We start from the raw sequence: 13,893 nt of genomic DNA, 5'->3' as shown, positions 1-13,893 counted from the left end.
CTTGAATATATTTTGTATTATGAAAAAGCTATTATGCAAATACAGTTTTGGATTATGTGGTTTATTTTTTTTCCATGAACATCTATCAAAGGCATACATAAATGAAAATCAAAAGAGTGTCATAATTTTGTAGAATGAAAATATTTGTTCATAGCAATGTTATGACATTAAACAGCACTGTATAATTATAATTATAGTTATTTTATTTGTGGAATTATGATTTCTTTATGTTTGGAAAAATTTAAGCAAATATATTTTTCCATCAGAACATAAGGGAGCCAGAAGGGATTTCAGAAGTTATGATAAACCCTGGAAGACAAATGCAAAGAAGCCTAAAAAATCAAAAAGTGACCTTGCAGTATCCAGCATTTCTCCTCCATCACCAGAATCTAAATCATGTAAGGAAGTATTAAATATAGTTTGTGATTTTTTCCCCAGTTTCTATACTTATATTTTGATTTTCATGTTTCTGTGGGGGGGGGTCTATAAACTTAATTTTTATATTTATTTAATAAATGTATGCCTGCTCTACCTTGTGATTTTCAGTAGCCTGAATTATGCAGAATAATAATATAATGCTATTGCTTATGACAAAGTGCAATTCAAATATTATTGCCTGTCTAATCAATATGCAGACTGCAGGATTCATGTTATACATATTCATTTGAATCTATATGAGATAATACACTTGTGTAGACATACTGTACTTTTTCAAGTATCAAGTGTTCCAACTGAGGTCAGCCTCTACTTTCCTTTTACAGAACATGGATACATTTGTTTGGTCTATGGTTAAATTGGAATTAGAATGTCACGGTAGATTCTTGAAAACCTTATGGTTTTTGTCTAACTCCATTATGTACCTAAATTTTAATCTGATGTTTTTACATATCAAAAAGCACATAGCAGAAGAATTTTTAGAAATAAAAAGATCTAACCCAAGTACATGCATAGAAAAAATGTAAAAAGGATAAAGTAGTTCATTACAATAAGAAACAAGAAAAGCCCTAAAATTCCTTCTTGATACATTATGTTTCTTATATTACTTGGGAGGCATTACATCTGATGTAAAAAATAATAATTCAAGAATTATAGCAGGAGAATTAACCAACTTCAGGGCTGGCTATAATAAATGCTGAATAATAGGATTCAGGAAAAGTTTTTAAAATATTAGTAATGAGTTATCCTAGACCAGGGATGTTAAAACTGGCGGACCGTGGGCTGGATGCGTCACACGCAGGCTAAGCCCACTCTAGCTCCGTGAAGGGGAAAAATGTCACAAGACGGCATGAGATGGCAACGTGACACTGTGAGTTTGACACCTGTGTCCTAGACATTCAGTAAAATATACTATAGTGATCATTGCAATTCTCAATGAGCTGGTATTACTTTTGTTGAAGGCATTTTACTTTATGCTGTTGAAACTTGAATTGGAATTAATTTAAAATTGTGAATTAAAGGGGGAAAAAAATCTCCTGTTATCTTGCCTGTAAAAGATTTGCAGTTTCATGGTTATTTTTACTTTTGCGAGTAATTTAAAAAGCCTCATGTCATATGAAAGGAGCTTTTTATTCCTTCTACTTAAATTTGTGGGTACTGTAATATGAAAAATGTGGATAGAGTCCCCCCCCCATTTACAAACGTATGAGATTTTTAGGAGAAATAAAGAGAAACATTTCTTGAACTGTTGAATATTCTGCCATCAGAGAAGGGAATGTAAATGATTTAATAAATTCATGACGGATCAGGCTGTCAATGGCTATTTTACTGTCTCTATAATCTCAGGCATTATAATTTGAATACTAGCAGACAGAAAGCAACAGTAGATATAATCTATTGCCATCTTGTCCATATTTATGAGCTTGTCTAGAAATGCTTGACTATTATAAGTCAGAAGAATATTAGACTTGATGGGCTCTTATGTCATCATTCAGGGTTTCCTAAACTTTATATCATTGTCATCCCAGTTCCTTGAAGTTAAGCATTAAATGGGGGAAGATCTATTCCATGGGTTTATATCACATAGTTATAGGACTTCTATTTTGCTGAGTTAATGGAAAGGAAGAAGAAAGCCAAAGTAATTTCCAATCAAAAAAGTGGGTTATTATTCTGGAAATAAAAAAGACTCTACTATTGTCCCAGTAATCCCACATCATTTGTTTCATCATATTTTAATGATGAAAATTCTTATGAACCGTTACATACAACACCAAAGTGATGAAATCAACAACTAAGAAACATGTTACATGTACCTAGACAAAACATTAGGGAATAAACCCTAATTTTATTTATTTGCATGCTTATTTTAAAACATATATATATCTTAACAATTCCCAAACAAGCCAATGAGGATTGAGCATACTCAGTAACTACAGGATACTATTGGTCTGGGGGGAAAAAACCCAATAGTGAATTGGGGAAGGGAAGAATGTAATGGAGAATCTTGAAATGACATCTAACTAGCAAGAACATTGCAATATTTCACTTCAGATCTCAGTGGTAAAAATAAATATTATGGTTAAAAAATCTTAATATATGTAAAGTTCTTGTTTCTTAAAAAAATGAATCCCCTTGCAGTGTTTTTTCCACCAGGATACTTTGCAGAAGACTTTCTGAAAAGAAGACTTACTTCAATTTTCACTGTAACATAATTAGAAAGATTGAGTTAGTTTTAATTATTTAAATTCAGCATGTTTAGAAATGATTGCATGCTCATAAAGATGTGAAAACCAGTTTCTATAGAAACAAAGCTACAAACTTTAGTTTCAGTTTTAAGATATTGACTAAGCAACATGTAAGTGAGCACTGGTAAGATAGTTTAGCACATGTGGAAGCCATATTTTTCCCCAGATGTTTATAACCTGAAATTGTGCTTTATTTTATTTAGTGCCACGATCAGTAGGACATCTGAAATGGGATTGGAAGTCAAAGTCAGAGCATCGTGATTTTGATGAATTAAACCATATCCTTCAAGAAAGTAAGAAACTTGGCAAAGCTCTCGAAAATCTTTCTCAAAGTAAGTTGATCAACACATCAGGCATGCACTGATGAAGTATATTCCTATGACATAAAGATTAGAAATAACTTTAGTGAAGGCAATACACCCTTGACAAGTGTTTCATTAAAATAATCTTAAAGATAATACTAACAGTTTGTGATACACATAGTAACAGGATTAAGTCTGAATATTTCTCTGCACAGTTTCAAGCACATTAAATGACACTCGAAAGATAGTTTGCACTTCATTTTTTTAAAAAATCAATATTTTTAAGATTTATGAAAAACTTCCAACTGTTTAAGAGTTTTGAAAAACTAATCCAAAAAATAGAGAAATGGATCTAATTTAATTGTAAAGTTAAAAGGCATCCATCTGAGCCTTTCATTAGTCCCTTCCTCTTCTATTCACTTTTAAAAGAATTTTATGTCTTTACATAATTTCTTGAAAACAGTAGATGATTAAGATGACATTGAATGATACTTTTGAATGATAGATTGGTGTATTGTACTTGAATTCTAGTATGCCAGCAAAATCTCTAGATGTATTCTTTTTTATATTTGTTGTCCTATCAGTTTTGTGCTATTATAAAAAGCACAATTTGCTACAATGTATTTTATAGTAAACTAAAGTGTAGTATTTTTTTACTGCAATACTTCCTTCCATGTTCATTTCTATTATGCATTGAATATGTTTCATGTTTGTAAAATCCAAAGCAGTTTTAGGACAGAGATCAAGTTACATGTGCCAAAGAATATTATAGGTAATAAGCTTGTCTCATTAGACAAGTGATGGCAAAATAATATTCTGATTTAATACTGCCTGTGTTGGAACTCAATATTGAAAAGGCAACTAAATCCTAATATTTCTTTGAACTTCTCCAGATCACTATGCCAGCATGTTACAACTATTTTTGTAATAAGAAATCAAAATACCATTTTTCAAATATCTTCAACTTTTCATATCAAGTTATTACTTTACAGTAGCAATTATATCTTCCATATGTTTTGATTGCCACAAGTGCACAGTGTTAATACCTTTTCATATGAATGTGTACCGAGAGAGCTACATTCCATAATGATATATAGAGCCATAAGTTTGCATTAATTAGTGTCACCAATGCAGTCCTTTTTCCATATCCATATATTGCACCAAAATAGGGGGCAAATTCTATATAGCTTATTTTGGCTTTGCTAGAATCCCATTTGAGCCTTTACTGATACAGGATTCCTTTTTCATTCACTATAGGCATACAAATTATAAATAAATCAATATCTCCGCTATTTTTCATTCAGGGTTGCTTTGAGTATAGACACAAGGCGAGGGAAGAAGCACACTGGAAACACATAGAAATTGGTACATTATTGCAATTGAGCTAACATGATTATTCACACTCTTGTCCTTGTACAAAATGCTGGCATATTTTTTAAATGCTTGAAGAAGACTTAAATATTTATCGTCAGGCATGAAAGTCACATGAAGTTCCAATTAAATTGATTTATTGCTATTCATGCCTATGCATAGGAATCTAATGAAATAACAGTTAGCACTATTTTGGCTCTAGATAAGGGTCTGTGGGATTCAAGAAGTTTGAACCATTGTGGACCATTTGTGGCTATGTAAAGAATCTGAGCTGATTCTCCTTTTCCCAGGTTCTTCTGCTGCTCCTCCTACATTTCTGTTATAGATATTCTATACAGTTGTACCCAAATAAATTTTCTAAGAATATAATGCTGCTGATTTTTTTGGGCTGAATTACAGTTTTTTGGATGTAGTCTAAACCATTCTTAAAATGAATGCATCAGAAGTACAAATACTGATGATCCATTTTACTTTCAGAGGCTGTAATCGGTTTGAAAGAGAAAAGAGAAAAAGGATCCTAACTGTACCGTTAAACCAGAATGTTTAATTCAACAGATTTAAGAACACCCAGTCTTTAATAAGGCCATCTGCTGGCATTTCAGAAAAGTACAACAACATCAGCCTTTTGTTCTCAGTAAAACAGATACCATCTGAGGAACATACATTTTGAACTATCATGGCAGAAGGGAATCAAGTAAGCCCCTTATGGCTTTTCTGCTATTGTGATAAAAATCACCTGAGTTTCATAAAATTTAGTTGAAAGTAAGTCCTTTGGGAATGAATCTCAAATGGCTTCTAGAAGTAAAGCTTCTTTCATTTTAAGAGTCACATTACGTGAATCTTGCAAATAAAGTCGAAGAAGCAAAAAAAAGGAAATTAATTGTTAGTAGAAAAATGTTCCAGTAAATACAGTTAGGAGAAGATTTTAAAGATAGGCACAATTGTTAAGTGTTCTTTATAGAACTCTGTAGCACTTATGGTCTCTTCTTCCTTTTTCCCTCTAGAAATATGTGCTGTAATGTATTTCAGAGAAGTGCCATCTGAATAGTCTTTCTATCTATCAGGGGATAATACTGTACCAACACAAAGAGTTTAATTGACTGTGCACTTTATTTCCTTACTGTATTAAAGCTATCAAAGCAGTTATTTGCACTGTGCATCAATGGAAATCCCACACTAAACTCATGTTTTTCAAAATAAATATTTAACTTAAATAATTAAATGAATAAAAACAAACTAAACACAATCATAAGGGTCCATGTTTCATAGTTTCTAATACATACATTTAGTGTATTTGTTCAGTGAATTAGACTAGGGATATAGTATGTTAATAACAAGCAGACTGATTTGGTGGATATGCCTGAGAGAGGAACCAGCAGAAGCAAAACAGCATGTCTTTGGTAGCCAGAACCTAAAACTGGTCTATGAAACCAAAGTGCTTGATCCTAGAAATCAGAGTCAGAACACTGTGCTACCAAATAAACACAGAGTGACTTGATAATTGAGAAATAAGGAATAATAGATATCTTTTAAAGGACAAATAACAGAGATTTAAAACTTGGGGGTTGGAATTACATATGTGGGAATTACAAAAAATGGGTTACTGTGGTGTGTTTACTCAGCTTTCTGAATCAAATAAAGCTTGTAAAACTTGATTCTACTTTCTACCTCTTGCAAGCACCCACATTGTGAGAGATTGAAGAATTAGAAGTGTTTTCTCATTGCTAAATTAATCCCTCTAGGATTAAAAATTGATTAACAACTGGAAGCAAAGTGTTTTTATTCAATATAGGTACTTTGTAAATATATGATCCATTTCATATTGAATTGGCGTAAAACACTAATCTCCAGTAACAGAAGGCATTCTCAGGTAATAAAAATGGTAAATGGTTTTAGGGATGGGTGGGACGGATGTGTCTATTAAGTCACATTGCAGATGAAGAATCTCTCTGAATAATTAAAGTACCCCTCTCTTATTTGAGCCTTGCATGAAGCATCATAAAATGTTCCTGGCAGTATTTCTTAGCAGATGAAGGCACTTTGCTGAACCTTTTCCCAAGGATTGCAAATCATCTTCTTTGAACAATCTGCAATCCTACTGTCTACCCACTCATAAAAAAGAAAAAAGAAAAATAGGATGGTAGAAAACCCTTTGGAATGATAGAAGGAACACATGAAGCAACATAATTAAATTGCTTTCTAATAAATCAGTATGCTATAACTAGTTATGCTTATGATGGCAGCCATTTCATAAATAGATAAGCCACCCATTGGCAGCCACTTTGTGAGAGCATCAATTATATGCTTTAAAAATTCCAAATATTGCAATCAACTCAGAACATTAGGTATTCCCACAAGGAGATAGAGGCTGTGGAAGTAATGTGAGAGTAATCAGGCATTATATGCCAGCATATTCTCTCATACAGTCTGAAGCCATAATTTGAAAGAATTTCATTATTAAATTTATTTATTTATTTATTTATCAAATTTTTATACCGCCCTTCTCCCAAAGGACTCAGGGCGGTGTACAGCCAAAGATAAAAAACAAGATATATACAATTAAAACCAACAATTAAAAACATAGCAAATTACAAAGGCTGATAATTTAAAAATTCAAATTTAAATTTAAAATTTAAAAATATTAATAAAACCCCAATTTAAAATCAAAACTATTATGCCAGTCCCACTTGAATAAATAAGTGTGTTTTTAGCTCACGACGGAAGGTCCGAAGATCAGGTACTTGACGTAGGCCAGGGGGAAGTTCATTCCAGAGCGTTGATGCGCCCACAGAGAAGGCCCTACTCCTGGGGGTCGCCAGCCGACATTGTTTGGCGGACGGCACCCTGAGAAGACCCTCTCTGTGAGAGCGTATGGGTCGGTGGGAGGCATAGGGTAACAGCAGGCGGTCTCGTAAGTACCCGGGTCCTAAGCCATGGAGCGCTTTAAAGGTGGTAACCAAAATCTTGAAGCGCACCCGAAAGACCACAGGAAGCCAGTGCAGACTACGGAGCAGTGATGTTACGTGGGAGCCATGAGCGGCTCCCGTTACTACTCACGCAGCCGCATTCTGGACTAACTGCAGCCTCCGGGTGCACCTCAAGGGCAGCCCCATGTAGAGAGCATTGCAGTAATCCAACCTAGACGTAACCAGAGCGTGGGTGACTGTGCATAAGGCATCCCGGTCAAGGAAGGGATGCAACTGGCGAACCAAGCGAACTTGGTAGAAGGCCCTCCTGGAGACGGCTGCCAGATGTTCATCAAAGGACAGCCGTCTATCCAGGAGGACGCCCAAGTTGCGAACCACCTCCTTTGGGGCCACTAACTCGCCCCCAACAGTCAGCTGCGGATCTTATTTGCGAATAAGATCACAAATCAGGGGAGCCTTATTGACCACGGACCGGGCATTGCAAAGCATCAGCCGAAGACCCAAGCTCTGAGGGTCTTGACCATCCGGGGAACGAGTGAGGACTGAGGGGCCGGAGCACGTGATCGCTTTTAAACATCGAACACGTGCTCCCGAAGAACGATGCGGCCCCCTGCCTCCGCCATATCTGCCTCTCCCACTTACCGTACAGATGGAATAATACTCTCTGCTCTGCACATTCGCCTCCCCCCTGTCTTCGGACCGGCTGAAATAATGTCGTGAGCGTGCGCTGGGACTGGACATACCCTCCCCGACGGGTTTCCCCCAACACCCGACCTTACCCTCCCCCCCTTTAAAAATTCCCTATTTAAAAATCCCCAAAGACTCTTCCTTGACGCATGCCACCTCTGTGGGTCCCAAGACCCGTCATTGAGGCCAGCCCTAGGTAATGTGGCGGGCCATTCCTGCGAGGCGGGGGCACCTCACAGGCGCAAGAGTTCATGTGGCAAATAACGCATGGAATCGACCGACAGCTGACTACGTCCCCTTTAGCAGCTGAGATGTTATGCTGAGATGTTTTTCCGGGGTCCGGTATCAGATGGAAAAAGAAGACAGGCAGTCCGTCCTGGATAGATGTAAAATCCATTGATATCCTGGTGGATTAACAGACAAAAGATCGTAAACCGTCTTAACCCAGCCAGGACCAAAGCATGACTGCTCTGTTCCATAGTCCGAATCCCCTCAGGGAAGTAGATGGTGCAACCGTCGCCTCCTTCACTGTCCGTCATTGTCCCCCTTATAACAGGGGACTCGTTGAGCAGAAACCACAACCCCTCCGGCGTTCCTCTCATCTCCAGCTCCAACCTCCGCAGGTACCTGGAAATGCCATCCAAGGGGCCGTCTCCTCACCTCCCATGCCCCTCCTGGCCTTCAACCAGGCCTTCACTAGATATTAAATTACAAGCAATTATGGTTTATTTATTTATTTATCTTTATAATTAAGCATAATCTTGTTCTATTTATAGGCATTGCAATTTCCGATGAGCTCAATAAGGTAAGAATTACGTTTAGCAAATTACATCAAACTTGTGGCTCACAAAATAAGCATGCAAATATAATTCGGGAAGTTTGCGACTATGCTGGCAATATCCTTACCAGAATTTAATTTAGGTAGATTAAATTCTAAATTGAAAATATAAGGTATTTCAACTCATACTATTTCATTCATTTCATGATAGCATTACAAATTTGGGAATCACCAGGTCTGAGAAGAATCATCTAGATAATTTTCTGAAATTTGAAGGCCCATCACATCTAGAAGACATTGGAGAAATCTGTTGAAATTCAAAGTGCTATTCTAAAATTTGCTGTCAGCAACATATAACAATGATCACTCAGATAATGGTTGTGGAAAGCAATATGACAGGTTCATTGCAGATTGCACAAGATAGCATTCTTTAAGTATTTTATATCTACTATGTGATAGATCATCCTTAGTCATCTAGAGAATACCTGCTCAAGGTCCTACCACCTTGGTAAGTGGGACCTGGACCACTTACCAAGGCCCCACACTTGGGAGCAGCACACTGGCCCTCTTATTACTGACATTTTGCAAGGCCATAAAAACCATTTTATTCAGTCTCACTTTCCAAGCTTAACAGTAATTGGATTTCCGCTGTTTCTTATTTTATATCCCTTTATGATTTGGATAAACTATTGTACTTTATGTTCAATATGGTTTTATGATGCTTTTATGTTCAATATGGTTTTATGATATGTACATTAGTGGTGAGTATAGTATTTGGGTCCACAGCAGACAAGAATGCTTCAGATCCAGTATGGGTATTCTTACTCTACTGTGCTCATTAAAGAAATGGTGCACAATAGTGGTGTTCAGACTGAGGAAAATAAGTACAAATTCAGGCACATTTTTAATAAGGAGCAGCTAGTATCTAGAAGGAAAGTATACTCTTACTTGCTTTGTACCCAAATACTGTACATCACTTCAGAGGAAGAAAGGAAGGAAGGAAGAAAGGGAGGAAGGGAGGAAGGAAAATTGAATATTCTCTGCTTGATTTTCTAAGGAAAATGTACAAGTCCTAATGTAAAGCACAATCGTGGAGCTTTAGGGATAGATTTTTCTTTGAGCTGGTCTAGAAATGCAGTTTTAATGTGTTGTAACTCTACAATGCTGGTAAAGGGGCCAAGAAAGAGAAGAAGATGATTAGCAACAAAATGGATGAGCTCAGTTACAAAGGGCAACCTGTTGAAAAATCTAAAGGATCAGGTTGAGATAGATCTACTTAGAGTAAATCTATTTATGTGATTGCTAAGAGTTAACACCAACTTAATGGCACATAATGACAGAATAATTTTAGCTATCTAGAAATTCTGTTAATTTTTTTTAAAGTTGAGTGTTATACTGCAGTCTGAACTGCTCCAGTGTTTTCCAGATGCCTTTAGGTATGTTGTATTTTTCTATGAAATACAATTGTGTTTGAATTGCTTGAACTTACTATGTTTATCCATATTGTTGCCAATAAGTAATGATAAATCATTTTCTCTCTAATAGGAAACAGCAGCCTTTAATACTTCACTTCTTCGGCCTCGGGTAATTGGAGAATGGATAGGACGTGAAGAAAATGATGCAGATCCACTGGCTGATGAAATGTTGCAACCTCCAGTACCAAGAAGCAAAATGGAACAGTGGGACAGTGAGGATAGTAACAGTCCTGGAGGAAGGTACATTTTCCAGTATGGTGAATAATTGGGAGATAGCTGTCTCCCATGTCATATCCATTTACAACCGGTTAATTTTATTTGATTTTGCTGTAAAAGAAGCTTTCCTACTTTGTCTAAGACAGATAGAGTATGAGAACGTAGCAGACATTTGCATGGACCTTCTATTCATTTCTTGAGTATATTCTCAGATATCTTTATAAGAACATATGCAGATAAAAGAAAAATTAGATCTCATTAAAATAAAAGAACTAGTGTGTTGTCTACGCCATATCTGGAGCATCCACACATCTCATAGGCCGCTTGTGGCTTTCAGATCTCCACTGTTCAGCTTTAGGTACCTTAACTATTTCTTTGCCAATAGCATTAACACTGTTAAGCTAAATGGTGGGAAAGAAGCTTTCTTACAATAATAATTTATCAGTCTTGATAAGAATGATGGCAGGAATAGATGTAAAAATAAACATTTGTAAAGTGCTCCTCATCAGAGTTACTATTATTCGATCCTATCTTAACCATCAGGAGAAAAAGAAATAAAAGAAGTTTGGTCCTCTTCACACTAGCGAATAGGGCAGTGTTGGCGAAACTTTTCGGCACTGAATGCTGAAACAGAAGTTCGCACGCGGGGGGGCACGGAGCACCAGAAACTGGAAGAACAGTTCCCCGACATGCATGTATGTGCCGGGAGGCTGGTCTTCCAGTTTCCAGTGTGCACGTGTGCTCGACATCTGGTCTTCCTGTTTTTGGCATGCGCGTGCAAAGACCAGCATGCACGAAGGAAACCGGAAGCTCAGTTTCCCCGCATGTACATGCACACTGGGTGGCTGGTCTTCTGATTTCTGGCACTCCTACATGTAGAAAGAGCAGCTGGCCAGTATGCCAGAACCCGGAAGAGCAATGGACGATGACTGTCGTGCCCAGAGAGATGGCTCTGCATGCCACTTCTGACACGCATGCCATTAGTTTGCCATCACAGGAGTAGGGTCTTGAAAGCCAGGATCATGTGTCTGATCTTGACAAGTTCCATTTGCAAAGATTCCTCCTCTAGGATGAAAAGCATTCTCCCATTTATAGCTGAATATCCATTTGTACATTCATATGTATTTGTATGTACTATAAAACACTATTGCACTATATGTTGCATTTGAAGATAATTATGTGCAAATCCAGTAGACGAAACCTGGAGGAATGAGTTTCAAAGTAGGCGTGAAACAAAAATTAAAGGCCCACGGAATCAGAAAGCAGGTGCATAGTCAAGGCATTGGCTAACCAAGAATGAGAATGAAAAGAAATATTATGGTTTAGACTTTGTCCATCAATGATAGGGAAACATTGTTTTTTGCTATAATTCTAATTCAAAATTTAAAATACTTTAAAATAAAAAATAAAGTTTAAAAGTTTCTAGAATGTAATTATAGGTTTTATCTTTGAGGCTGTCTATTCAGATATTTACTGCATCAGTTCCAAAGATATCAATCTTTTATAAAGACTAGTTTATAAAAGCAACTAGTTACAGAAAAATATTCTTGATTAAATATTTTCAATCTAATTCCTTGAAGTATTACTATATTAAATGATCTAAAGATACATGTGGTTATATGAAGAGACCTAATAATTGTTATTACTTGAAAACAATTGAGAATATATCAAATTATAGGAGTTTTAAAGTAATGTGGATATATATTATTTTAATTCAAGGCATTTAAATACTGTATATACAGGGTATACCAAAACATTGTTGCCATAGACAATTTATTATATAAATTACATTATTCATGTTGATTGCCATCTTCTTCTAAACACCTTCTTAGACATTTGAACATTCCTACCGTAAGTACAGTAATATTGTCTCAGAAAAAGTATTAATTAATAAAACATATTGTGATTGGTTTAAGGGGCCGAATGTTAATATACCCTGTATACTTGCAGGTCTTTTCTCTCTCTTTTTCCCTTTGTCTTTTTTTTTCTTGGGAAATTTCTTTGCTAGAACTGCCAGTTATGTCAGCTGCAATGATCAAATGTCATAATATAGGGTTTCAGAACTGATAAGTGGTTAAGGCAATTTTAGTCCTCCTACTTCGAATTCCTCTGTTTATCCAGAAGTCCTAGGATAAATCTATATTCAGCTGAATTCTACACAGCTGGGGAAGTTGGCTTAGCATGCTTCTGATTCATGTGAATATATTTCACTATATTCAGTGGAAGACAATTACTATTTTACTATCCACCTTATAAGTAAATAATGGTGGGCCAAAAAATGGGACTAACATTTTGACTGCCATGATGATTGGATTGGCATCTCTGATGAAGGCATCTTCCTATCCCCTAAAATCTATCAGAGTTGACATTATCTTCCTTCTGAATTGAGCTTGTGTTTACCAGTGATAGGTTTCTTCCATATGATGGCAACTGTATACATAAAAAGTTATAGATATAATGAAGTATATGCCATATGTGTGTTATCTTACATGGTCCAGGATGACTTGTTTTATTCTAATTATTATTATAAATATATCTTTCCCCTGTTTACAGAAATTGCTTTTAATGCCCCATGAAATCAAAAGGGTTTAATTATGTGATGATTGACTTACTTAATCATCCTCTCTATCAAATATATAGGTTCTCTTGGTCAAACAGCCGTTATTAATGAGACTAATAGATTAACTATTATTTCTAGTTTAAAGATGAAACCGAAGACTAAAGGACTGAAACATCAACAGCAGCAACATAAAAAATTGCTGGCTGCGATGCTTTCACAAGATTCGTTTGATTCTCTACCCAGCACAACTCCTTCAGTAACAGAAGAAGATATTGACAATGAAGATGATGCCATGGAACTGCTGGGTAATTGCAAAATTTAATTCCTTTAATGTGTCTTCAGTTGTTTATAGCATTAGTACTTAGGCTTATATAATGCCCTATAGTGCTTTGTAAACCACTCTCTGCATATTGCCCAACAATCTGGGTCCTCATTTTACCAACTTCGGAAGGATGGAAGGCTGAGTCAACTTTCAGCTGGTTGAGATCGAATTCCTGGTGTGTGGACAAGATAACCCACAATACTGCATTCTAACCACTGTGCCACCATGGCTCTTATCCTTATGAGAATCAATTTGGAATTTGAAGTCAAGGTTCCCAAGTGCCTGCATAGGTATTGTATGCTTAGTTTAAAAGTCTAGAGTAGGGGTGTCAAACTCAAGGTCCAGGGGCAAGATCCAGCCCCCGGGGTCACCCTGGAAACAGTGAAGTGCCCCACAGTGCCTCTGCCAGCGAAAGCAGAGCTCAGGAGCGCTGCACACTGGCAGAGGGTTGCAGGAGGAAAGCCCATTTTTTTTTTTTTTTTTTTGTTCAAAAAGTTTTTATTGGTCAAAAAAGGTTTATACAAATACATATCAGGTATGGTAAATTTTCATTTTTCTTATACAAGATAAGAAT

The 13,893-nt window shown here is 36.3% G+C and overlaps 1 protein-coding gene across 1 annotated transcript in view; it reads left to right on the top strand.

Moving 5' to 3' along the window:
* The window catches only part of C3H8orf34 (chromosome 3 C8orf34 homolog), an 83,961-nt gene that overhangs the window by 14,727 nt on the left and 55,341 nt on the right, over positions 1–13,893 (top strand). The window contains exons 3-7 of the mRNA XM_058176745.1: positions 267–398; positions 2,885–3,013; positions 8,745–8,773; positions 10,292–10,461; positions 13,136–13,302. Coding sequence (XP_058032728.1) covers positions 267–398; positions 2,885–3,013; positions 8,745–8,773; positions 10,292–10,461; positions 13,136–13,302 — 627 coding nt within the window. The remainder of the gene's footprint in view (positions 1–266; positions 399–2,884; positions 3,014–8,744; positions 8,774–10,291; positions 10,462–13,135; positions 13,303–13,893) is intronic.

The sequence above is a fragment of the Ahaetulla prasina genome, chromosome 3, assembly GCF_028640845.1.
Source record: "Ahaetulla prasina isolate Xishuangbanna chromosome 3, ASM2864084v1, whole genome shotgun sequence".
NCBI lineage: Eukaryota > Metazoa > Chordata > Lepidosauria > Squamata > Colubridae > Ahaetulla > Ahaetulla prasina.
The sequence above is the reverse complement of the archived record's forward strand: the minus strand, read 5'-3'. Positions and strand labels throughout refer to the sequence as shown.